Below are 27,173 nucleotides of genomic sequence, written 5' to 3'. Positions count from 1 at the left end.
CTTCAGTTCTGCTCTGATCTTAGTTATTTCTTGCCTTCTGCTAGCTTTTGAATGTGTTTGCTCTTGCTTCTCTAGTTCTTTTAATTGTGATGCTAGGGTGTCAGTTTTAGATCTTTCCAGCTTTCTCTTGTGGGCATTTAGTCCTATAAATTTCCCTCTACACACTGCTTTGAATGTGTCCCAGAGATTCTGGTATGTTTTATCTTTGTTCTCATTGGTTTCAAAGAACATCTTTATTTCTCCTTCATTTCGTTATTTACCCAGTTGTCATTCAGGAGCAGGTTGTTCAGTTTCCATGTAGTTGAGTGATTTTGTTTGAGTTTCTTAGTCCTGAGTTCTAGTTTGAGTGCACTGTGGTCTGAGAGACAGTTTGTTATAATTTCTGTTCTTGTACATTTGCTGAGGAGTGCTTTACTTGCAATTACGTGGTCAATTTTGGAGTAAGTGCGATGTGGTGCTGAGAAGAATGTATATTCTGTTGATTTGGGGTGGAGAGTTCTGTAGATGTCTATTAGGTCCACTTGGTGCAGAGTTGAATTCAATTCCTGGATATCCTTTTTAACTTTCTGTCTTATTGATCTGTCTAATATCGACAGTGGGGTGTTAAAGTCTCCCATTATTATTGTATGGGAGTCTAAGTCTGTTTGTAAATCTCTAAGGACTTGCTTTATGAATCCGGGTGTTCCTGTACTGGGTGCATATATATTTAGGATGGTTAGCCCTTCCTGATGAATTATCCCTTTACCATTATGTAATGGCCACCTTTGTCTCTTTTGATCTTTGATGATTTAAAGTCTGTTTTATCAGAGACTAGGATTGCAACCCCTGCTTTTTTTTGTTTGTTTGTTTTCTATTTGCTTGGTAGATCTTCCTCCATCCCTTTATTTTGAGCCTATGTGTGTCTCTGCATGTGAGATGGGTCTCCTGAATACAGCAAACTGATGGGTCTTTATCCAGTTTGCCAGTCTGTGTCTTTTAATTGGAGCATTTAGTCCATTTACATTTAAGGTTAATACTGTTTTGTGTGAACTTGATCCCATCGTTATGATATTAGCTGGTTATTTTGCTTGTTAGTTGATGCAGTTTCTTCCTAGCATCGATGGACTTTACATTTTGTCATGTTTTTGCAATGGCTGGTATCTGTTGTTCCTTTTAATGTTTATTGCTTCCTTCAGGATCTCTTGTAGGGCAGGCCTGGTGGTGAAAAAATTTCTAAGCATTTGCTTGTCTGTAAAGGATTTTGTTTCTCCTTCACTTATGAAGCTTAGTTTGGTTGGATATGAAATTCTGGGTTGAAAATTATTTTCTTTAAGAATGTTGAATATTGGCCCCCACTCTCTTCTGGCTTGGAGAGTTTCTGCTGAGAGATCTGCTGTTAGTCTGATGAGCTTCCTTTTGTGTGTAACCTGACCTTCCTCTCTGGCTGCCCTTAATATTTTTTCCTTCATTTCAACTTTAGTTTAGTGAATCGGACAATTATATGTCTTGGAGTTGCTCTTCTCGAGGAGTATCTTTGTGACGTTCCCTGTATTTCCTGAATTTGAATGTTGTCTTGCCTTACTAGGTTGGGGAAGTTCTCCTGGATGATACCCTGCAGAGTGTTTTCCATCTTGAGTCCATTTTCCCCATCACTTTCAGGCACACCAATCAGATGTAGATTTGGTCTTTTCACATAATCCCATACTTCTTGGAGGCTTTGTTCATTTCTTTTTACTCTTTTCTCTCCACACTTCCCTTCTCGCTTCATTTCATTCATTTGATCTTCAATTTCTGATACTCTTTCTTCCAGTTGATCGAGTCAGTTACAGAAGCTTGTGTATTTGTTATGTAGTTCTTGTGTTATGGTTTTCATCTCTGTCAGTTCTTTTAAGGTCTTCTCTGCATTGATTATTCTAGTTATCCATTCATCCATTCTTTTTTCAAGGTTTTTAGTTTCTTCGCACTGGTTACGTAGTTGCTCCTTTAGCTCTGAGAAGTTTGATCGACGAAAGCCTTCTCTCAGCTCGTCAAAGTCATTCTCCGTCCAGCTTTGTTCTGTTGCTGGCGATGAGCTGTGTTCCTTTGGAGGGGGAGATGCGCTCTGATTTTTTGGATTTCCAGCTTTTCTGCCCTGCTTTTTCTCCATCTTTGTGGTTTTTTCTGCCTTTGGTCTTTGACAATGGTGACGTACTCATGGGGTTTTTGTGCAGGTGTCCTTTCTGTTTGTTAGTTTTCCTTCTAACAGTCAGGACCCTCAGCTGTAGGTCTGTTGGAGTTTACTTGAGGTCCACTCCAGACCCTATTTGCCTGGGTATCAGCAGCGGAGGCTGCAGAAAATAGAATATTGCTAAACAGCAGATGTTGCAGTCTGATTCTTGCTCTGGAAGCTTTGTCTCAAGGTTGTACCCCGCAGTGTGAGGCTGAGATGTCAGTCTGCACCTACTGGGGGATGTCTCCCAGTTAGGCTACTCAGGGGTCAGGGAACCACTTGAGCAGGCAGTTTGTCCATTCTCAGATCTCAACCTCCGTGCTGAGAGATCCACTGCTCTCTTCAAAGCTATCAGACAGGGGCATTTACCTCTGCTGAGGTTTCTGCTGCTTTTTGTTTAGCTATGTCCCATCCCCAGTGGAGGAATCTACGAGGCAGGCCGGCCTCCTTGAGCTACGGTAATTATTTAATTTTAATTAACTATTTTAATTCTAAGTTTTATTCTTGGCAATTAACTAATCTGGTTATCACTCAAAACCAGACAGCTCATACTTTGTATTTATTCAAATGTAATTAAAGGAAGTTTTTATTAAAATTTCTCTATGAAAGCTATATTTGATGTTACATATTTTATAACATATATAAATACACACACACACACGCACACACACATATTTATGGGTTTGTTTGTTTGAGATGGAGTCTTGCTCTGTTGCCCAGGCTCAAGTGCAGTGGTGCAGTCTCGGCTCATTGCAACATCTGTCTCCTGGGTTCAAGTGATTCTCCTGCCTCAGCCTCCCTAGTAGCTGGAACTACAAATGCATGCTAGCATGCCCTGCTAATTTTTGTGTGTGGTATATTTTGTTTGTTTGTTTTTAGTAGAGACGAGGTTTCACCATCTTGCCCAGGCTGACCTCAAACTCCTGACCTCAGGTGATCTATCCACCTCAGCCTCCCAAAGTGCTGGGATTATGGCCATGAGCCACCACACCCGGCAGCATTATACATTTTTAAAAACATGAATAGTGCATATGGCATTTTGTCAGTTGTGAAGAGGTTGGTTGGCAAGTGATAAGAAACCGAAAATAACAGCGGCTTAAACTAGTTACGTATTTTTTTAATCTGGCTTATAAAAGGGAAGTCCAGAGATAGACAGTCCCTGCTGGTTGGACAGTTTTATCAAGGGTTCAGTTTCCAGAGCTTGTTTTAGTTTTAGTTTGACCTCTACCTCCCTCAACACAGGACTTCTACCTTACAGCTAGCAGCAAAGAGGTGGGGTAAGGGAGGAAATACTCTCACACCTTTCAGGTTATTCCCTAAAGCAGTGCAGGATTCTTGTGCAACTCGTCACATGACCAAACCTGGCTGCATATTTGATCATGGTTCTTTTTATGTTTTTAGTTCCAACACAGTGGCTAGTGTTTATTAGGTACTTAATTCCTAAGCTCTTGTGTCTCTCTTAATTTTGGAATTACTGTAATTAATTCAAGTAGTAGCAACTTATTTACAGTAAGTGAATTTAAAAAGAATTCTGAATTTAATTCCATTTATTGCCAGTGTAGTCACTTGAGAATTTTGCCTTATATCTATTTTATCAAACAAGATTTGGGAGCATTTGTGTTTTGTGAGTGTACCGTGCTATTAAATTATCAGTTCTGTTGAATGATGGAGATTAAAGATTTATTTTTCCAAGTGTCATATTATAAACGTTGCCTAAAACTAAGCGTAATTCTTGAAAAAAGTGAGTAAATGCATCTGTAATCACATTTAAACGCTAAATTATGTAAAATCTCATTACTAAAGCCATTAGCTAAATAAGCAAATTTGATTAGGAAATTTGGATTAATGCAAAGTTCAAATATGACTGCAACCAATGTTGTTTCATTTCAGTTTGCAAATTTCAAATGCATAAATAACCTTAGGAAAAAATGTGAATATCTAAAGTTCATGTATTATCTCTGAGGAAAAAAAATAAATAAATAAACCTTAGTTTCAAAGTCCTTACGTGTGTTAAAGGATAATCAAATGAAAATTCAGAAACATCTTTTAGTTTAAAATGAACATATTTTTTAAATAACTGGACATTAAAAATATTTTGTGAATCATTGCCTATAAACGTTTTTATCTGACTTATTTTGATTAAGTTTTCTTTTTTTTTTTGTCCAGGCAATAGCAAAACTATTACTGAAACTCATTCTTGTTAATATAGTCCTAATTTTCAGTCATCTTAGTTTTTTAGTTTCCCAAATGCTTCCTACGTCGATTATGTCATTTTATTTTCATGAAGCCTGTTATTATTGTTATTGTTAGGTCAACAATAGCAATTCTGTAAGTCTTGAGTTTTCTTCTGTAAGTCTTGAGCTTTCATACACATGGCTTGATCTGTCTGGAATGCTCTTGTCTGCGTTCCTGACTTGGTCCTTTTTTTTTTCTCGTCTTCTCTAGGAACTTCACCTCACCTGTTCTCTTGGGTAGGTGTTCCTTTCATGGGTTCCCAAAACACCTTACATTTTATCACGACCCTCTTTACACAGTATTGTGATTCTTTGCTTGTCTGTCTTCACCGTGAGACAATTCACTGAAAAATTATGTATTCGTTTTTTGGTAAGCTTGTTGTCACTGTTTAATGTATTGTAAGAGTGCTGCACATTACACTTTAATGAAATCAAAGCAAGAAAGAAACTGTTTATCCTTCAGTATTTCCCTGGTTTTGAAGGTGTGTGATTCCATGTTAAGCAGGATCCTGTTTCCCTTGCGTATTGCAGGGACATCAGCTTTGTTACTGAAATATGTACTCTTGAAAAGCATACTTTCATCTCCTACTGTGCTTTATTCATACCCACACTTGAATCTCTCAGATTTCAACCACTTTTTAAGACCTTTGTTAGAACAAGAGGCAAAAGGCCACTTTACTTAAGGATTTAGATGTTTTGACAGTTCTATCTAGAAGGCAGCCTTACTACAAAGAGGCACTGACAATTTGGTCAGATGTATTGTCAGAAGTAGGAAAGGGCATGCTTTTCTTTTTAATTTTTAGAAAATTTCATTTTTCTTTTACCTTTTTTGTGAAAATAGTAGAAATGGTAGGTTAGACTTTTTAATGAAAAATAATTTAATCCTTTTAATTTGCTTTCGTGTAGTCTATCTTCTTGTATAGTTGGTGTGTGCAATTAGAGACACTGGACTTTATTTTCTGAAGCAATGTGTTGTAGTTAGTTGATATGAAATTCTAATTATGGTTTTTCAACTTTAGTGCTGTTGATGTTTTGGACTGGGTTATTCTTTGCTGTGGAAAACTGTTCTGTGCCTTGTAAGATGTTTAAAAGCATTCCTGGACTCTACCCACTAAATACCAGTTACATTCCCCAAGTTGTGACAAGCATAAATGTCTCCAGACATTGCCAAATATCCCCTGGGGCGGGGGGGTGGGGAAAGTCACTCCTGATTGAGAATCACTGTGCTAAATAAATGTTCCTCTTCTTTCTCTGTCAATGTTTAGGATCACCTAGGGACCCATATGCCTATTTACATTGAATGTTTGCGTTCAACTCTGTCCAATCCACTGTTATTGTGGATTTGACTGTTCTTCATTAATCAAGTGTCCAGATTATTGTGATTTCATAAAGTAGTATCTTAGACAAAGACAGGGTTGTTAGGGGAGATGGGAGAAAAGATGGGCGAAATGTTCCTAGGGAAAAGAAATACTACACATGCAGTATTATTAGAACATGTGCTCATGATCAGACAAAAAAAAAAGTTAAAAGGATTTAAAAGAGAACATTTTGTTATTTTGTTTTAAGTACATGATTTTCTAGAATTTAGGTCTTAGAAATAGCAGTAGTTCATATGTCCAGGTGCATTTTCTTTCTTTGACAAAAACAAATACTGATTCTTTCTCTTTCCCCAATTATTTTCTTCATCACTGGCTGCTTAATTTCACTGTCTGTTGTTCTAAAAGATAGATCATTAGAGGAAAAATCTGAGAAGGAAAATATTCTTTTAAAAATGCTGTAATATATCCATCTACACATAGATATACAAAATTGACCCTACTACTTTTAATTTAAGAGACTGGAAATATTTTTTTTTCAACTTCTCCCCCAAAAGGCACTTTAAATTCACACTAATATATAAATGGCCTGATTTTCTTAATTTCCAGGCAACTCTGTATGATATGGACTTACTGCCATATTAAAATATGTTCTTCCACTATGTCAACCTTATGTGATATCCTTGAGTTCTAAACATGGAAACAAAATAATGATACCTACTACCACAAAAACACACTTAAGGATATAGCCCATAGACCCTATAAAACAACCACACAATAGAAACTACAAAGCAAAAAACTAATAACTTCATGATAGGATCAAAACCTCACATATTAATATTAATCATGAATGTAAAATGTCTAAACGCTCCACTTAAGAGGCACAGAGTAGCAAGTGGAATAAAAAAAAATATGTCTGCTGTCTTCAAGAGACACATCTCACACATAATATGACACCCACAGGCTCATAGTAAAGGGTTGGAGAAAGATGTAGTGTGCAAACAGAAAACAACCAAGAGCAAGAGTCACTATTCTTCTATCAGATAAAACAGACTTACTTTGTTTATTTGAGACGGAGTCTATGTCACTCAGGCTAGAGTGCAATGGTGTGGTCTCAGCTGACTGCAACCTCCATCTCCCAGGTTCAAGTGATTCTCCTGCCCTCAGCCTCCCTCCCAAGTAGCTAGGATTATAGGCTCCCACCACCATGCCTGGCTAATTTTTGTATTTTTAGTAGAGATGGAGTTTCACCATGTTGGCCAGACTGGTCTTGAACACCTGACCTCAGGTGACCCACCCACCTTTGCCTCCCACAATGCTGGGATTACAGGCATGAGCCACTGCACCTGACCAGGTAAAACAGACTTTAAATGAGCATAAGTAAAAAAAAGTACAAAGAAGGGCATTCCATAATGATAAAGTATTCAATTCAACAGGAAGACTTAACTGTCCTAAATATGTATGCCTTCCACATTGGAACACCCACATTCATGAAACAAGTACTTTTAGGCCTACAAAAAGACATAGCCACACAATAATAGTGGGGGACTTCAGCACCCCACTGACAATGTTAGACAGATCATTGAGGCAGAAAACTAATAAATTCTGGACTTAGATTCGACACTGGACCAACTGAACTGATAGCTATCTATAGAATACCAATAAACCACCCAATATACGTTCTTCTCATCTGTACATGGAACATCGCCCAAGATCGACTACATGCTTAGTCATGTAATCAATGTGTAATCTCACTAAATTAAAAAGAAAACTGAAATCATACCACCCACACTCTTGGGCCACTCTTGGAATAAAAATAAAAATCATTACCAAGGAGTTCTCTCAAAACCACAGTATTACATGGAAATTAAGCAACTTGCTCCTGAATGACTTTTGGGTAAACAACGAAATTAAAACAAAAATCAAAATGTTTTTAAGTAAATGAAAACAGAGACACAACAATCTAAAGTCTCTGTGATACAGCAAAAGCAGTGTTAAGAGGAAAGTTCATAGTCCCAAACGCTTCCCTCAAAAGTCTAGGAAGATTTTAAATTAACGATCTAACGTCACACCTAAACTAGAAAAACATGAGCAAGCTAACTGCAAAGGCAGAAGAAAAAAGGAAATAACAGAAGTCAAAACAGACCTGAATGAATTTGAGACCCAAAATCGAAACAAAATCAGTGAACCCCAAAGTTAGTTTTTTTAAAGGATAAAGAAGATCTATAGACCACTAGAGAGATTAACAAAGACAAAAAAGAGGGATGATATTCGGTTGGTGCAGAATACAAATAAGCACAATCAGAAATAACAAAGATGACATTACAACTGATCTCAAAGAAATGTAAAAGATCCTCAGAGAATATTATGAATGCTTCTATGCACGCAAACCAGAAAATCCAGAGGAAATGGATAAATTCCTGGTGTGTTTCACAAGATTGAACCTGGAAGAAATAAAAACCCTGAACAGACTAATGCTGACTTTAGAAATTGAATCAGTAATTAAAATAAAAAGAAAAGAAAAACACAAAAAACAAAAACTTACCTACCAAATAGCACTGGACCAGATAGAGTCACAGCTAAATTCTATCAGATGTACAAAGAGCTGATACTAATTCTGCTAAAACTATCCAAAAAAAAAAAAAAAATCAAGGAGGAAGGACTCCTCCCTGACTCATTCTATGAAGCCAGCATCACCCTGATACCAAAACCTGGCGAAGACACAAGGAAGAAAACCAGGCTGGGCACAACGGCTCATGCCTGCAATCCTGATATATTGGCAAACCGAGGTGAGAGGATCACTTGCCCTCAGTTGTTCAAGACAAGCCTGAACAACACAGCAAGATCTCATCTCTACTAAAAATCAAAAAGTTTACCTAGGTGTGGTAGCACACACCTGTAGCCCCAGCTACTGAGGCAGGAGGATCACTTGAGTATGGAAAATGAAGGCTTCTGTGAGCTATGATCACAACACTGTACTCCATCCTAGGTGACAAAGCAAGAGTCTGTCTCAAAAAAAAAAAAAAAAGAAAAAAAGAAAAAGAAAAACTAAAGCAAACTACTGACCAATATCCCTAATGAACATAGACACAAAGATCCTCAGTAAAATACTAGTAAACTGAATTTGTGCAGCACATTAAAAAGGTAACTTGCCACAATCAAGTAGGCTTCATTCCTGGGATGCAAGGTTGGTCAACGTGTGCAAATCAAAAAATGTGATTCACCACATAAGTAAAATTAAAAACAAAATTTATATGATTATCTCAGTATATGCAGAGAAAACTTTTAATAAAATTTATCAGCCCTTTATAATAAAACCCTCAAGAAACTAGACATTGAGGGAACCAACCTCAACATATTAAGAGCCATCTTTGACACATCCACAGCCAATATCATACTAAATGGACAAAAACTGGAAGCATTCTCTTTGAGAATTGGAATAAGAAAAGATGCTGACTGTCACCATTCCTATTCAACATAGTACTGGAACTCCTGTTAGGCAAGAGAAAGAAATAAAAGGCCTCCAAGTAGGAAGAGAAGTCGAACTCACTCTTTACTGATGATATTGGTCTATACTCAGAAAACCCTAAAGACTCTGCCAAAAGGCTCCTGGAACAGATAAATGACTACAATAAAGTTTCATGATATAAAAATTGATGTAAAACAGTCAGTAGCATTTCTATACATGAATAATATTCAAGCTGAGAACAAAATAAAGAATGCAGTCCCATTTACAATAGCCATACACACACACACAAAAAAAAATAGAAATATTTCTAACCAAAGAGGTGAAAGATCTCTACAAGTAAAACTATAAAACACTGCTGAAGGAAATCACAGATGACACAAACTACGGAAAAACATTCCATGCTCACGATTTGGAAGAATCAGTATTATTAAAATGGCCATACTGCCCAAAGCAATTTACAGATTCAATGTTATTTCTATCAAACTACCAATGTCAGTTTTTACAGAATTAGAAAAACACTATTTTAGTATATGGAACCAAAAAAGTGCCTGAATAGCCCAAGTAATTCTAAGCATAAAGAACAAACCCGGAGGCATTGCATTATTCAACCTAAAACTCTACTATAAGGTTGCCACAACCAAAACAGCATGGTACTGACACAAAATCAGACACACGGACCAGTGGAACAGAATCTGGAATCCAGAAAGTCTCACATCTATAGCCATCTGATCTTCGACAAATTTCACCAAAATAAGCAGTGAGAAAAGGACTTGCTGTTCAATAAATAATGCTGAGATAGCTGGCTAGCCATATGCATGAAATCAAACTGGATCCCTCCTTTTCACCATATGTAAAAATTAACTCAAGATGGATTAAATATTTAAATGTAAGTCCTCAAACTATAAGAATCCTAGAAGGAAACCTAAGAGACACCATTCTGGACATAAGCCTTGGGAAAGAGTTTCTAACCAAGTCCTCAGAAGACATTGCAACAAAAACAAAAATTAACAAACAGCACCTAATTACGGTAAGGAACTTCAGCATAGCAAAAGAAACTATCAACAGAGTAAACAGACAGCCTACAAAATGGCAGAAGATATTTGCACATTATGCATCCAACAGAGGTCTAATATCCAGAATCTATGAGGAATGTAAATAATTGAACAAGCAAAATACAATGCCATTAAAAACAAAACAAAGAAAATGAGAAAGATATGAGCAGACACTTCAAAAGAAGACATGAAAGCAGCCAATAAACAGGAGAAAAAATGCTCAACATCACTTATCATCAGAGAAATGCAAATCAAAAACCACAGTGAGGTGCCGTCTCACACCAGTCAGAATGGCTATTATTTAAAAAGTCAAAGAAACAATAGATGATGGTGAGACAATGAATACTTATAAAAACAGTGTGGAGATTTCTTGAAGAACTTAAAATAGAACTACCATTTGACCCAGCAGTCCTATTACTGGCTATATACCCAAAGGAAAATAAATCATTCTATCAAAAAGACACCTACACTCACATGTTCATTACAGCACTAGTCAAAATAACAAAACTGTGGAATCAATCTGGGTTCTGTTAATGATAGACTGGGTAAAGAAAAGGGGGTAAATCACCAGGAAATACTACACAGCCATAAAAAGTATATAATTATGTATTTTGCCATAACATGCATGCAGCTAGAGGTCATTATCCTAAGGAGATTAATGCAGGAACGTAAAACCAAATACTGCATGTTCTCATTTGGAAGTGGCAGCTAAATATTGGATATTCCTGGCCATAAAATGGCAATAAAATACACTGGGGATTACTAGAGCAGAGAGGGAGGGGAACAATGGTTGAAAAGTTAACTAATTGGTACTGTGCTTGGTACCTGGGTGATAGGATCAGTTGTACCCAAAACCACAGCATCACTCAATATATACATGTAACAGACCTGTGCATGAACCCCTTGAATCTAAATTAAAATTTTAATGAATATGTGGGTATCAGGTTTTTTTAATTTAAAAAAAATGTTTAATATGTTCCTGTTTTTCATATACATAGAAACCAGAAGATTTGGACATGATCTGCATGTAAACAAGCTATGACATTTTTAAACAGTCATGACAAGTCATAAAAAGCCTTTAGTATGAATGATTTATTAAATTACAGGTCCTCATTTATATCCAGACTATTAAGCTTGAATTTTGGCACTTTGTTACCTGTTATTTGACCTTAGGTATGCTATGTAACTTTTTCTTGCCCAAGGTTCATTATGTGCAAAATGAAGAAAGTAATAATATCCTTCCTCTTAAGATTATTGTTGAATAATAAATTAATGTATGTAAAATGCTCCATACATTCTAAGTACTGAATAAGTTTCTCTGCCACTATCATTGTTATTATTGTAACTATTGAAGGATTTCTGTTTATCATGTTATCAGTAAAATAAAAAAGGGTTTTATCAATCTGGAAAACAACACTAACAGAACCCTAGTCATAACAGTGCTAGAATTGGTCCAAATTTATCCAGAATTTCCAAAATGGCACTTGACTCCTTTTCATTGTATCAACACAAATTAACATTATATAAAATTTGGAAGGTTTTACAGCAAAAAGAAATGCAACTGAGCACACATGTACCTGGAATTGAACTATTTCATCTCTTTTCTCTTTTTCTTCTAGAAAGAGCGTTAGATTTAGTATCAGAAACTGTTTTAATTCTGGCTTTGCCTCTTATTAATCATAGTAACTAGAGGGAGTTGGTTAATTCTCTGAGCCTCTCTTTCTCCTTTTGTAATGTGGAGCTGATAACTCTTTTTACTATGGTGTGCTTTCAGCATCTGCCAGTATTATTTGGACTCCAGACCTTTCCTTGTCCATTCCTGGACTGGGCAGTGGTGATCCTCTGCCCTGTAGTACAGTAATTTTCTACACCCTTTGTTTTCTTATTTATCTCCCTCAGTAGATTTTGCATCCATAGGCGAGTGCAACTCTGTTTTGTTCACATTTGCAACATCCTTTCTTGGACATAGTTAATGCTCAATTAAATCCTTAGCCCATAAGAAATCAGTCACAATAGTCATCTATCTTAGACTTACTCCATTGCTAACTTTATTCTGATTATATAGAGGATGATGATATTCTAATTCAAAGACTCACAGTACATATATTCCTGGAAATGATTTGCTGAATTCCTCTGAGTGACTAGGATCCGCCCCCTCCCCACAAGAATAAGGCAGGCAGAACACGTTTGTCCCAGTGTGGTTATTATACTATTTATCTTTTTTTTCGTCTTTGTGTATTTTATGAATTGGAAAATGACAGGAAGATAGTCTGTCAACATTGGGAATCCCGTGAGGCTAAGTACCTCAGTTTTCAAGGTTTATGAGCTTTAGGTACATTGTCAGAGATATGTGCTCATTCCCTTCATGTTCATTCCATCTAGCCTAATAGCATATTTGCCCTTTAGGATTGTAATTATGTGGAGACTAATTAGTGGGCTATTGCTGTTATTCAGGTGACAGATAAGATAAAAAGGGCTCTGACAGAGCCATAAAGATAAACCTTGAGGGGCAGAGTAAAGAGCCTTAGAAAATAAAAATAGGTGGGCTTAGGAGACAAAACATGGAATTGTGAGGATAAGTGAAGACTTAAGAGTGATAATCAGGTTTCTCATTTTAGCAACTGGAGTTTGTGTTAATTACAAAGATTTTTACTCGATTTTATTTATTTCATTTATTTATTTTTCGGTGGGAGATACTGATTTCATTGTTTGGAGGTATTGATTTTGAAGTTTCAGTGAGCCTCCATCTTGTTGTGGCTCAGCTTTTGAAAGCAGATCTTGATGTCAGGAGGGAGATCATTATTTCAAAATTGTGGGCAGTCAGCATATACATGAGCCACATTTATGCATGATGTCATGCAGAGACTCTATTTATCCATGTAGACTGTATTTATTCCTAGAGACAAGTACAAAATCCTGTAAAACACCAACTGCTTTTAAAGGAGTTCATGAATAAAGAGACATTTTCTTTTTCATTCTGTGTAGGAAGTTCTCAAGAAGACTGGTCTCTCAGGAGCCCAGGAATACAGAATTTCAGGAAGGAAGATGAATTCAGTAGTCTGAGGTGTAGTAGTTGAGTGGAGTTTGACATAAGTGCACTATTTTGGGGGTCTGATAATTGGTAGAAATTTAATAGGACATTTCAGGGGAATTCTGGGAAGGGAATCTAAACAGGATTTAAGGGTAAATGGGATTGGGAAATTGGTCATATACACCACAGACCATTGGTAAAGAAAATCTGGCTTTGAAAGGAAGAACAGTCATAAGCAGTAGTTAGAGGTGGATACAAGAAAGAATAAAGGTTATATGGGTATTTTCTTCTCCTATGTCTAAGAGGTAAATGAACATTTTTGTAATCTTAAGAAAACTATATGGTAAAAGCAGCTGAAGATATTGGGACAAAGAGGGGTTGATTGAAGGACTTTAATTTCTAAAAAAGCTAGAAAAAATAGAATTAAATATCTAGATGGTATTTCTCCCCTCGTGCCCTTAGCTTTCTATCAAAGGAGATGCACCTCTTTATCTGAATTTTTTTTTCTTTATCTGAATTTTAAAGCAAAGCCATGAAGACATTTAAGGTTGTAGATAAGTTTCAGACGTTAGCTAATATGTATGAGTTTAATTCATTGGAAAACATTATGTCAGTACAATTATTGTCATAAAGAATATTCCTTTTTAAAAATTTGTTCATCCTCTTTATCAATTTTGCCCATGTTTGAATAAAACTGACCATTTCCACAAATACTTGACTACTGCAGGAAGCTTTATTCTCTCTTGTTCCTAGCAGCAGACAAGTACACTTGACAGCATAGCATATTAATTTCATGATCAAATTAACTGTTGTTCAAATTTTTTAATAGAAATGTGAAAGTGATCTTAATGTGTTTAGGAGTTCTTTATTCAGATGACTTTTTAGCAACTATGAGAAATAATGAAGTTGTTAATATGTGCTTTTGACACATGTGAGCGTTCTTTAATTTTAAATATTTTCCCAAGATGCTCATTAAATAATGTATTTTAAAATGCTTAACAGAATAAGTTTTTATTAGCAGCCTTCTCTTTTCTCTGACCTCCATTTTACCAGCCTTTCAAAGACCTCAGCAGCTGCCAAGTTGAATCTGCAATTTGAGATGATAACAGCAGTATTCAGGCTCAATAGATGTGCGGAATGTCTGTAAGATACTTACTGATTACAAGAGAATGGGGATAGGCCAAAAAGCCCTCTGTGCGAGCTTTTTGAACTTAGTTCAATTCTCCAACACCTTGTTTTGATAGACATGCCTGTAATTGATTTCATTCGGTCATGAGGGTGGGTTCTGGCATGGCTGAGATGTTACATGCAGTTACTACCTTAGCGCCTTCTAAGAAAGCCTATGGATTCTTGGGGTCTGCAGAGAAAGATGTTTTTCAGAACAGTGAACTGAAATTTGCACAATGTTCTGAAATCCAATCTTATTAAACTAAATCCAAATATCAAGAAAAGGATGATGTGGATAGCTTTCAGTCTTTTTTGTTGTTCTTTTTTGGCATCTGATTAAACTCTCTCTTTTTACTATTGAGCCAGACTACCTTTTTCCTCTCAGGCAGCCAAGCACCAATATTTCCCAAGTAACACAGCTAGTGAGAGAGGCATCTCATGTTTCCATGTATACATATCTCACTGCCTTAGACAAGTTTCCTTTCCGAAGTGATGGGAAAATGTGCATGCTCCAAGAAGAAATCCAGGTGGTTAGTAATTCTAGTGGGAGAGAAAAGACGGCTAGAAAAGGGGAAAGTTCAATGGTGGTTAAAGGCTTTTAGAAAATACCTCCTAATACTTTCTAATGCAGCACAAATGCAACTGATACCTACCCAGTATTTTCCCTCCTGAGGAATCATTTCCTTATATTTAGAATTTATTTTTATACTACCAGGTTAGCATTTTTACTGCGTTGTTAACCGTTTTTATTTTTGGAATATAAAATAAAAATTTGTGGTTTTATATATAATAATACAGTCCTTTCTCTAAATTTCTGTTTTCCTCATGCAGAGGGCTACTTCTCCAGGAGAACAGCAGGTTTTCAGAAGCACTACATTATTATAAATTGGCCATTGGGAGCAGGCCTACCCTGGCTTGTAAGTAATACTCAAGTTTTTATTTTTTTATACCTCTTTCTATATTTGAAAATTAACTCTAGTTTACAGCCTCATTGAGAAAACACTTGGTGCTTTTATTTCTGAATACTTGCTAATCAAATTATGAACCTCTAACAGTTATATCTTTCAATTGCATCATACTTTGATGTCCATTGATCATTTAAAAAATTATGATAGCTATAACTTTTACTCAACTAGATTTTAAGCTTAAAATATTTGGAAGTGCTTGCTGGCAGGGACTATTTCATATGTTTTGCAGTGATATTTGCAGCTTCTGCTACCATTGTTGATCCCATGAGTATTTGTGTCTTAAATACTTTTTTCTTTTTTAATGAGCACTAAACCATAGAAACCAAATTGAAACAAAGAAAACTTTATTTTATTCACAGTGTATATCATCTTCTCACATTTTCATTTCCACTTTTCCCCCTCAGCTGCATATTTAAATACCGGTATTATTCTAATGAACCAAGGAAGGACGGAAGAGGCCCGACGGACATTCTTAAAGTGTTCTGAGATCCCAGATGAAAACCTAAAGGACCCTCATGCACACAAGAGCTCTGTTACCAGTTGTTTGTACAACCTGGGAAAGCTGTATCATGAGCAGGGACACTATGAGGTCTGGCCAATGCCTCTCTATCCTTTTCTCTCCCCCTTGTTCGGATCTAGTCTCAGTGGTTTCTAACCTACAGCCTCATTTCAGAGCCTGTGTCCTTTCAACAACTAATATGTATACACATTAAACTTTTGTCCTTTGAAAAACTAATACCTGATGACATTAGAAGGGTTTTTTGATCAAATTTGTTTAGAAAAAGCTTCTGCTAAATAAAAATTTAATAGATTTCTTTCCTGTGAGTTTCTCAGAGCAATTATGTCAATGGTATGTCAATATGTATTGAGACTGTTCAAGATTGGGGAAATAACATGAAATGTTTCTCGAGCTTCTTTGCTCACCATTTCTTTGGTTTGATGATCCAAGACACAGTTTCTAGAATTGTTACCCTATAGCCAGTGTTTGAGATTTTAAAAAATACTTTCTTTGTACTTTGCATGTTAAGGAAGTGATTTGATATAAGTGCCACCCATTTCTCTTAATTCTTTAAAAAACTGCTATGAAATAAAATTTAATTTTATTATTTCTTAACTGAGAGAAAAGAATCAGTGGTGTAACAGGATGTTGCACAGTAGGTTAGGAGGTGACCCAGACTGGTCCTCCTTTCCTGGAAGCCTGCTTGCATGAGTTCCTTATTGCCCCTCTCTCTCCTTCAAACTGCTTTCCCCTGCCCTCCCACTCATGTACTCTTACGCAATGTATTAAAACTGTAATATAAGGATGAAGATACAACTTTTAAAATAATTGCATTTAGTAATTTCACTGGGTCTTAAGAGCTGGAAGATTTGTTAGCTGACATTATATTTAGATCCTACCAGGTTTCCTGACTTAAAGTAATTATGCGCTTTAGATGACTAATGGATAACTTTCAAATATATATATTTTTTAGTTTTTTAGTTGAGTAATCTGTATGAACTTGAAAATTTGTATTAAAAGACTATTGCTAACATTCAACGCCTCGTTAAGCTATGGCATTCTTCACTGACTGGGCTGAGTATTTTCAGTGGTGGAATTGAGATAGTATGCCACAAAAGGACAGCTCAATTATTTTCCTCTAGTGAACCATTTAGAAATAGCAGTGGATGGTTTTAAGTTTGGAAGAACGTTATTATCTTATTTTCAGTGATGATCCCTGCACTTTAGTGATGATTTATCTCCTTTTTTTTGTTTTATAAATTAGGAAGCCCTTAGTGTATACAAGGAAGCAATTCAGAAAATGCCAAGGCAGTTTGCCCCACAGAGCTTGTACAACATGATGGGTAAGTAAAACATTAAGATTTTTTAATTGATATTTCAGGGACCCGTGGAGGAACAGGAACCCATGTTCGTGTTTAATGGAATTCTAATAAATCGTATTAATCCTCACAAAGAAACATTCACAATCTGGCATCATACTCAAATTCTGACAGAGCATATTTATTCTGACATGACAAATAAATGCATTAGCACAGCGATTCCCAACACCTTGGTCATATCCCAGAATTATTGCAAAGGACTCTCAAAACCATCTGGGTATTGAATATTAGCTAGACTCTAGAGACTGTAGAAATAATCTATATATGTATAATTTTTCAATAATAGAGATGAATAAAATATACATTAATTTTAGTAGGTTCATCAAATTCATGATAATTTTTATCACAGTATTTTCTTAATCAGAAGAGTCTCTAAACATGCTATGACATAGAGATAAATGAACTTTGATGCTTGTAAGAGATAAGATAAATTAGCCAACTTGTGTGGTTTCCATTGATGAACACTTGGATTTCAGTAGACCTTTTCAGCGTAATATTTTAGAAAAAAACAAGATTAGGTAGACAATAGATGTGCTACAACAATTATTCTATGTTTTGTGTTGAATAATTAGCCTAATTTTTATAAATCAGAAAGTATATAAATCTAAGCCATGAATTTTTCTGGGTATAAGAGGTCAAGAACAAGAAATTATAATAAAATAGCTTTCATCTGTGATTGATCCCTGTCTGCCTTGTAGTAAATTGTTGCTACAGTTGTTTGATGATGGTTATGACTGCAAACCACATATTCAGCATATGACACTTGGAAAAAAAAATCCCTAAAGTAAGGTGGCCTAATGATTAATTAATATTGCTGCTTGGAGATAATAAAGAGAAGAGAAATGTTTTGTCCTCAAATCAAATATTTCTTTTTTTCCAAAGCACAAATTGCAAAGTCAGATTTTCCCTTTTCATTAAACCTGCTTAAGTTGTTTAATATTTCTAGTCCTCTCTCATGCATATAAAATAAATGAGATTAGACTATATAGTCTCTAGGATTACTGTACACTTCTACATTCTATATTTGAGGAATTTAATAGTAGCTTTATGTCTTGAGCACAGAAAAAAATCCCAAACCTCTCCCAAACTACAAAATATACACCTGACAAGAACACTCATGTTCTCTTTTTTCCAAAGAACAGAACATTTAGAAATAGTTTAAAGATAGGCTGGAGCACTGGACAGTAAACAGAAAAACAAAATTATTTGGAAAAGGTTAAAATATTTTTTCCATGTCTCTGGGAATCTCATCCCCAATTTGCCTGGGGAGTGATTGAATATCATATTAAACAGCACACTGGAGTATTTTTTAATTGTCATTTTTTTCTCTTTAGCATAATTACTAAAAGGTTAAAATTTAGCTTCATTAAATACATTCTTGCCATTAATTTTTTATAAATTGAAACAGTGCCTTTTACTATCCAGCATTTCACTGTCAATCTGTCTATACGAATGAAATATACGTGTCCATAAAGCATGTGCTTAGGATGTGTAGATTTATGAGTTGAATTAACTTTTTTATTTTAATGGTGGATGTTTTTGTGTCAAAATAAATACTGAGAGAATTGCTTTCTATAGCTTTGGTTTTAGTTTATTATTTTATTCTTAATTCAAGTGCTTCCAAGGCCTTATTCCCAATTTTTCTCAGTTATCAAATAAGACATCTTTCTTCAAATTAGGATAGGTCTCTAAGATTCTTGGCAACAGATTACATGTAGTATTTTTGTTGTTATTGTTGTTAATGGAAAGCGGTGATGTTCACTAGAGTTAGCTGTTTCAGAAATTCATTCAATTATTTTATGTGAATAAATTTGAAAATTCAGCCAGTACCTTGGGATCTGTCTCTCATATGGTTACACAGATGCTCAGCTCACACAGGCAGCAAAAGATAAGTGTGTCCCTGGGGGTTATTGCTTAATCTTTTGTCTCATTTTCCATTAGAGAAGGAGATGGTTGCTTCGTCCAGACTCTGAAAAGCACCCTAACAATTTTTAAAGGGAGGGTCTTAATATTTAACATTCCAGATTTTTTCTATGATTATGGTGGCTGCCTTCTATTTAATTTTATGTGAAGGTCTGTTAGCCAATCAGGTTTTATAGTTTCAGTTGTTCAGGAAACTATAATTTTCTCAGAAAGTGAATTCACCTCCTAATCAAAATGGGTTAAATCCCCCAAGTGTTGGCTTTAGCTCCTAATACATTTTGATTAGCCTCCATTTGACAAGAAAAAAAATGACCCAGGAGATAAGCTGCCCTATCAGTTCATCAGTTTCATTAGTCTGTCAGCATGTGCTGATTATCCTATCAAGTTTATCAACAGCCTTGAATGTGTTTTCTAATTCACACATTTACATATTATTAGTGCCCTTTAGGGATCAGTGATGGATTATAATGTCTGGCTAGATTTACCCTGTAAGTGTTCATTTTTCTCATGTGTCATTTACCCCTTCACAACCACTACCTCCAAGCACTTGTGTATAGATATACAAGCATTTTATTTTTTCCCATTCTATTTTTTCTTTTGTTTAGAGGTTAGCAGAAGTAAAGGAGTGTGTGTGAAAAAATACAATTATATTTTTATGTGGTTATTAGTGTAATACTAAATTCACTGCAGTTGCTTTTGTTAAAAAACATTCTAGTCCTTTGATTTTAATCTCCTTTTGAACATTTTATGAAAAACATATTACATACCATGTGCCGCATGCCAGTTGACTTACCCTGAATGCCAAGTGAGTGTGTTTTTCCTATTTATGTATTAATAGAAAATAACACGTTTGATTAATTCCCCAACTTAAATTTTCCATATTTTAAAACTATTCATTTATTTTATTATGGCAGCTTATAAGTAAATTTTTAAAAATGTTTAAAAGCCTATACTCGTTTATCCTCTTCAATTTCATAGAACCAAGATGTTTGAGTAACAATAATTGAGAAGTACCTTCCCATCCTGAATTAGGTGAATTACAAACATACATAAAAAACTAAACAGATAAATAGTATTTTATAAACAGAAGCTAAAATTTTACTTGGGTTCGTATAATTAGGAAGATATGGTAATACATGAAATATTAAGAGAACAACTCACAAAATATGTGTTAAATTGCTCCTAGCCAGTTGTGTGACTTAATTCTGTGGACCTCTTTTCCTCTTGAGAAAGCAGGTTAGATTAAATTGAGATTCACCATAAGGTAGTCCCTGAAGTCAGATACCCTTGGTTCAAATTATGGCTTTGACACTTTCTCCCTGAGCATCCTTGGGAAAATTACTTAAAAGAAGCCTCAGTTTCCCTTTTATAAGATTTTGGTAACAGTAGTATCGGTTTCAGGATTGATTAAAATGATAAAATAAAAAAGGTAAAACAATTGGTCCAGCTACCTAACCTAATAAGTGTTTTGTAACGGGACTTTCCATTGTAATTATCATCATTTCCTTAGGCTTTTAAACTCCAAAAGTTGATTGTATTCTTTGTCACTGGCTTTTTGCATTTAGCAATGTGAATATGAATACTTCATAAACAAGATTTTTGTCATCATTATGGCCTTGGTAGTCACCACAGTTCAATGGAGATTCTGTTTAGTTTTATCCTATCTGGAATTGCTGTATTTTCTCTCCAGGCTCATTTCCCTTTTTCTCTCAGTAACTACAGTCAAAATCCTTCTCTTACCATTAGCTATATTAACCAAAACTAAAAGAGTATATTTTGTTATTGCCAATTTACTTGGTTTCGTTAATAGAGTGCTTCCTCCAAATTAAAATTGTCGTATGTAGGTTAGAGTTTTTTTCTGTCATGATTTATTTTTCTTCTAGATCTAACCAAAATTATTCTGTGTTCTGTCACTCATAGGCATTTATTGGATCTCAGTTTCTCTTCTTCTGAAATTATAGATGTATTTTAGAATCATGGAATGTTAAAAATGGAAGACTCATATCTTCAAAGCCCTTATAATATTTTATAAGATAAAAATTAACACCCCCCAAATTTTATAAAGTTCAGATTTACAGTTTGTATTAGAACCAGGAGTATAGTTTCTTGACTTAAATCCAGTGCTTTTTCTGCTTAGTCCTTCTGTGTTACCTAAACTATCACATTTTTTACTATGTCAAAATAGTTTTCCTTTGCACTTAAAAATTCACAAAAATTAAATATATTAAAACTTCTACAGTTTTACTATAAAAAATAAAACAGCTGTAAAGTATATTGAATATACTGGATATTAAAATGTTTTTTTAATGCAGGATAATTTCTAAATACCCTCAGTTTCTCTTTTCTTTCTCTATAATTGTTTATTTCTCGTATTATCTCTACTTAAGCATTGCTTTTGAATAATCCTAAGGGATTATGGGAAACTAAATTAGGCTGCAGCGTCCAATTATTTTTATCTGTTTGAACTCTTTCAATCCCAGAGGTCGTTTTAAGCCTATTTACTATTTAAAATAAAATGACTTGGCTTTCTCAATGCCGAGTAATTGTTGGGTTTAATTATAGAAGCAATTTACATCATTTCACCATGGTAATATATCTTGAGAACAAAAGGGCATAATGTATTATATGGAGTAAGAGAGAGCCTAGGGTGACTGTCTTGTCATTTCAGTCTATAATAACTGTTTAGAATAACCTCTGTATGCAAAAAAAAAAAAAAAAAAAAGTCGCAAGTGCTGGGACAGTACAGAGGCAGCAGACATATGACATGTAAATAGTTAATCTAGTTCCTTCTCTCAAAGAACTTTCTGGGAGATTTCACAGTTGGTCCAGAGCTCTTTAGGGCCTCTCTGTAATAATTAAATGCCTATGAGTAAAATGGAATACTATTACTCTAACCTTGAAAATATTTTGTCTGTAGCTATATAGGCTATGCTATGTTGACTAGACCAAAGAAAACAAACAAGAGAAACTCAAGCTTTTTAATTTCTTATGTGATACTTAAGAAATACGTATTCATAATTTCCTGTTCTCTAAAAAGTGTGTTTATGATGAATAATATGTATTTATCTTAGGGAGAGATTCTTTTCTCCAGGAGAAATGTGTGATAATGGCCCATTGCTTTTTATTATCTTATTTGCCTTCATTTTCATCGTACTGTACTGATTCTCTTATGATAATCTCTTGTTTTATATATCCCTTTTAGTTTTCAGTCCCAGCTCAATATTGGAAAATGTATTTTCTTCCATCATCCTTCATCTAATAAATGTTTTACTTACATAGATTTGAAATTGAAAAAAATGTTTTCTCCCCATATCTTCAATAAAGAGGAGGAACATTTTGATTTAATTTTTAATTCTTTACAACAGCTCTTTAATTATGAGATATTTTCCCGAGTTTATTGGACCATTCACAGAGAACGAGGGAGAAAAATAATGAATAGGAAACAAAAATGAATTTATTACAGCAATTTTTTTGTATAAAAAGCTTATGTGAATTTTAGAATTGTATTTTTGAGAAAGAAACTTGTGGTATGAAGGAGTTAAGTGTCATAAATAGCTACAAGTGATGTTTAGTTTTTTAAACTATTTAGGTGAGATGAACTGACAAATCACCTCTGAAAACAATGCAAACATTCTCGCTTGTAAATTCAAATTCTACTTTAGGTCTGTACATTATGCTCTGCGTTCGTTCGGCAGAAGGAGTATAAAGGAAGTCTGTTTCTTTCTCAGCCTTCTGTGTGACTTGTGTTTAACTGAATCATTTATTTTTCTTGGATTCATCTGTGTTTGTATGTGTATGTGTGTTTACCTCACCTTGTTTCGGAATATATTTAAAGTGGGGATATTCAGAGTAAATTTTTGACATGATGGTTTACATGCTTAATGTTTTCTCCTGTGTTTAGTTGTTCTTAAGTGGGTTGCTCAAGGCATTTAGCATGCTGACTGTGAAAGAGATGGTTTTTAACTGTGTGAGATTTGAACTTTCACATCTTTCAAGTGTGGAAGCATTAACACTCCACTAGCGTTAAGCTCTTTATACCACCTGCTTCCCCTATTTTGAGTTCTGGTGATTTTCCTATGATTGCTTCCATTGGCACTCTTGAAAATCAATGAGGCAATCCTACAAATATGAATATGACCATATAACTGGATTAGTCATTAATCTATGAAATCCAAAAATAATATGAACCTCTAATTTTTAAGATAAGTCTCTTTATTTCATTTCATTTTTCCATTATCAGAAAGAATACAACCAGGAGACCAATGCCAGGTATATGGAGTTTGCCAGTCCAGAAAGGCAAAATATAGATTTGAGAGATTTTAGAAGTATACTTTGAAGATTATATACTCAACAAGATAAGGAAATCATGAATGTTTGGCTATGTATCAAAAATAATGAATATATTAAATTTATGAGCAAAAAACTATAATTTTTTTCTCCTAAAAGTTTATTTCTCATTAAAAAAAGTACAGTTTTTAAAAATACATTTTCTACGTTTTACACTATATATAAACTCTACATTATGTACTATGGTTACAGATGCTAATTTGCTAGGCATTAGTCTGTACACTACAAAGGCCAGCATCCAGTTCAACTGCATTAAGTAGGTAATATATTTTGTTTAAAGTTTCAATTAAACCCAGGGCCGAAGATATATAGCCCCTATGGGGAGTTTGAACACTTTAATGCCTATAGTAGGATTGCCTAGGGATCATGTGTAGGTCTAAATGTCGCTTGCTTTCCTGGAAATATGATATGAGACAGTTGATTATATTTCATTGCTATTAAAACCACAAGAGCCCACCTGTTACATTAATTCATCCTCCTGCCAGTTTTGTGGTAAAGAAAAAGATCAAAGCTTAAAAACTTTATATTTAAATTGAATTATAAGGATATGAATATAGTCAAATTAATACCTAATTATATCCTTCTTATTCTCTGATTCCCAAATAGTTTCAGTGTGTTCTGTTCAAAAAAATCTGTTTTCAGGCTAGGCATGGTGGCTCATGCCTGTAATCCCAGCACCATGGCAGGCTGAGGCGAGAGGATTGCTTGAGCTCAAGAGATGGAGACCAGCCTGGTCAACATGGCGAGACTCCATCTCTACACACCCACACCCATGGATACATACAACTGTTTTCTGAGACTTTAATAGAAATAAATGAAAAAAAATATGTATTGTAATCTTTAATTGGGGCAATAAACGTGGAGTAAAACTTTTACTCAGTAGTAAATACAGGTTGGATTTTTTTTGAAAATTGTGATTTTATGTTACACCTGGAAAATTCATTAATTGGATTTCAAAATCTTAACATTCTAAATGAAGCTGACAGTGATACCAGTTAGATGAAATAGACATAGTCATGTGGAAGAGGATCATTTTGTGTGAAGGATACAATCTTGAAAATCAATGTCAAGGAAATGAGAAGATATTCTGGCACATATTTAGAATAGGCAACTGTAAGGGTAGAAAGATGTGATACCTTTCCTCAGTCATCGTAAGGGTCATGGCCAAGACTCCTATAACAAGACAGGTTGACTTGACAAAAGCCTAACAAATTTATTTAATCAAAATTTTACATGACAGAGGAGGCTTCAGAAATGAATTTCAAAGACCTGGAGAAAACCATCTATTTCATGCATAGGTTTGACAAAGCATGGACAGCCTTGTAGAAATGTGTTTGGACAAAAGGGTATGATCTACTGGTAATCCACTGAGTGGGAAACCCCAGCAAGACTTGTCTGTTCAGATTCTTATCGGCCTCTCTTTGTAACATTCCTTCCCTCCAGGTATGGGGCAGTACCCCTTTGGAATGAGGATCTTCAAGGGAGACTGGAGAGGGAGAAAGTGACCATTCTAGGTTTTATGCCCTGCTGTAGTGGAGAAGAGTACTAATTTTTGTGATTCACTTAGGGGAAGAGTATGTATCTATCACTTGTTTCAGGGAAGACAGAGAGGTAGGAGACAGGAGGACAGGAGGAGTTCGGAAAGACTTTGTTTCCATGATAGAGATTAGAAGGCTTTGTCGGCCTAATATCTTTTAGTTCAAAGCATTTAGCATGCCAAGGTGCCATATTTTGGGGTATTGTGTTCAGAGCCTTAACACGTGAAATATAAATTACGTTGAAAATTCAGTACATTACTAATTGTATGTATTTTGCTGTGTACTCAAGTCTGATTTTCCTAATAAGTAAGGGAAAATTGTTTTCTCCGTAAAAATCTCATTTAACTCTTCCAATGAGCTGTCATTTAGTTTTAATTTTATCTACACTGATAGAAGCCATCATCATATTCACTTGATCTTAGCCAGAAGACTGAGAAGCAATAACCGTTGACATACTCAAATGAAACAAAGAATGAAAATAGAACATACAGAGTTTTGTTCCGGAATGCATCATTTTTGCCAACATGTTAATTATGGGAATGGGGTTTTTGTGGATTATTATAGAATCTTATTCTCAAGTATTCATTACAAGTTGGATGAAGTTTTCAATGTGTGCTATGCCTTAGTAATTAACATTAATATAGCAATTTAATATAAGTAAATTATTCATTGCCTATTATGGAGATACAGTGCTTGACTCAGGAATACACATGAAATGTATTCCTAAAAAGATCTGTGTGGAGTTGAAAAGTCTTCCGTTATACTCTTTTGACTCATAGGAGAGTGCTTTTTCATTTATTGTTTTCCTGCAACTATTCAACTCCTGTTTCTCTGAATACTATTTTCATTTGTTCTTTCCAGGCTAGTACAGTATTCACTCATTCTTTTTTCCATATAAACCTTTCTTTGTAAAAAAATAATAATGCGATTTAGCACTTCTTTGCATGTTTCTAGTGTTCACTAATTATCTCAGTTTTATTAAGCCATTTTATTTACTCCATTTTAATTTTCCTGAAGACAGTATTATATTTTTGGGGAAAAGATCCTCACTTCATCATGAAGATGCACACACACCACACTCACACATGTGCATGCACACACACAATCTCACTCTATACTTTTTGAAAATTCTGAGCATTTAAGAGAATTGGCTTTGATATTTGTGGATTGATTATTTTAGCGATTTATTTCCTTGAAAATATAAAGGAAATTGATTATCCTGGAGACGTTCAGGATCCCTAGTTGCAAATAGAGAAATATTTACACAGGCTTCTGGCTTTTTTTCAAGTTAAAGTTTGATGGAACATCAGATGTTTCCGGTATATGACCTTATGTTAGAAATGAGGAACTTTTAAAAGTTTCACTGAAGTTTAACCTACTTCTTAACAATTAGTGTTATTCCTTAATGAAACACATATTTTTTTCCACTGTATTTCTTGTGTTTGCTTTAAAACTACACTTTCAGACTTCAAGAGTTTCCCCTTAAATTTAATGCTATAGGACTTGGAGAGTTGCATGTTGAAACTTTTCCTAACTTTTCTCAAATTAAGACTTGGATAATATTACATTTTACTTTCAATACTACTGTGCAGTAGCCGCTAAAGGATTTCTAATCAGAAGCAATATATCTGGGGCAACTAGATGGTGTTATTTTTATACGAATAAAATGACAAAAATATTGAGATGGAGATAGAAAAGATTCACAATATTTGACTACTAAAAGGTACATCAGGTTTGTGGCATAAATACATTTTTAAAAAGGCAGACTCGCTAATGTTTCTAGTAGTGTTTCTAATGCTTCTAAACACTGTAAATTAAAAAATGATTAAAATTACAGCAAGTTAAACTCTTAATATAATCACTCATGTCATATGGCTCCATCAGACTGCAGGTTCTAGAAAAAAAGAATTATTTGGAAATTTATCTTCAAGGGCATACTTAGTAAAAAAAAATGTAACACCTAAATTCAAGTAGGTACAAGATATGATCAAGTATTTGTCAGCTATTTATCGAGCACTCTCTGGAGCCAAAGCTTTCTGGACTCAGGTTGGAAGACAGAAAA

General features: G+C 34.8%; 1 protein-coding gene across 1 annotated transcript in view; it reads left to right on the top strand.

The window, feature by feature from the left end:
* Positions 1–27,173, top strand: part of TMTC2 (transmembrane and tetratricopeptide repeat containing 2) — a 489,459-nt gene that overhangs the window by 307,189 nt on the left and 155,097 nt on the right. Inside the window, exons 5-7 of the mRNA XM_011988660.1 lie at positions 15,289–15,374; positions 15,830–16,014; positions 17,189–17,267. Coding sequence (XP_011844050.1) covers positions 15,289–15,374; positions 15,830–16,014; positions 17,189–17,267 — 350 coding nt within the window. The remainder of the gene's footprint in view (positions 1–15,288; positions 15,375–15,829; positions 16,015–17,188; positions 17,268–27,173) is intronic.

The sequence above is a fragment of the Mandrillus leucophaeus genome, unplaced genomic scaffold (genome assembly GCF_000951045.1).
Source record: "Mandrillus leucophaeus isolate KB7577 unplaced genomic scaffold, Mleu.le_1.0 Scaffold334, whole genome shotgun sequence".
Classification (NCBI taxonomy): domain Eukaryota; kingdom Metazoa; phylum Chordata; class Mammalia; order Primates; family Cercopithecidae; genus Mandrillus; species Mandrillus leucophaeus.
Note: the sequence above shows the minus strand (reverse complement) of the source record. Positions and strands in the feature narration are given on the sequence as shown.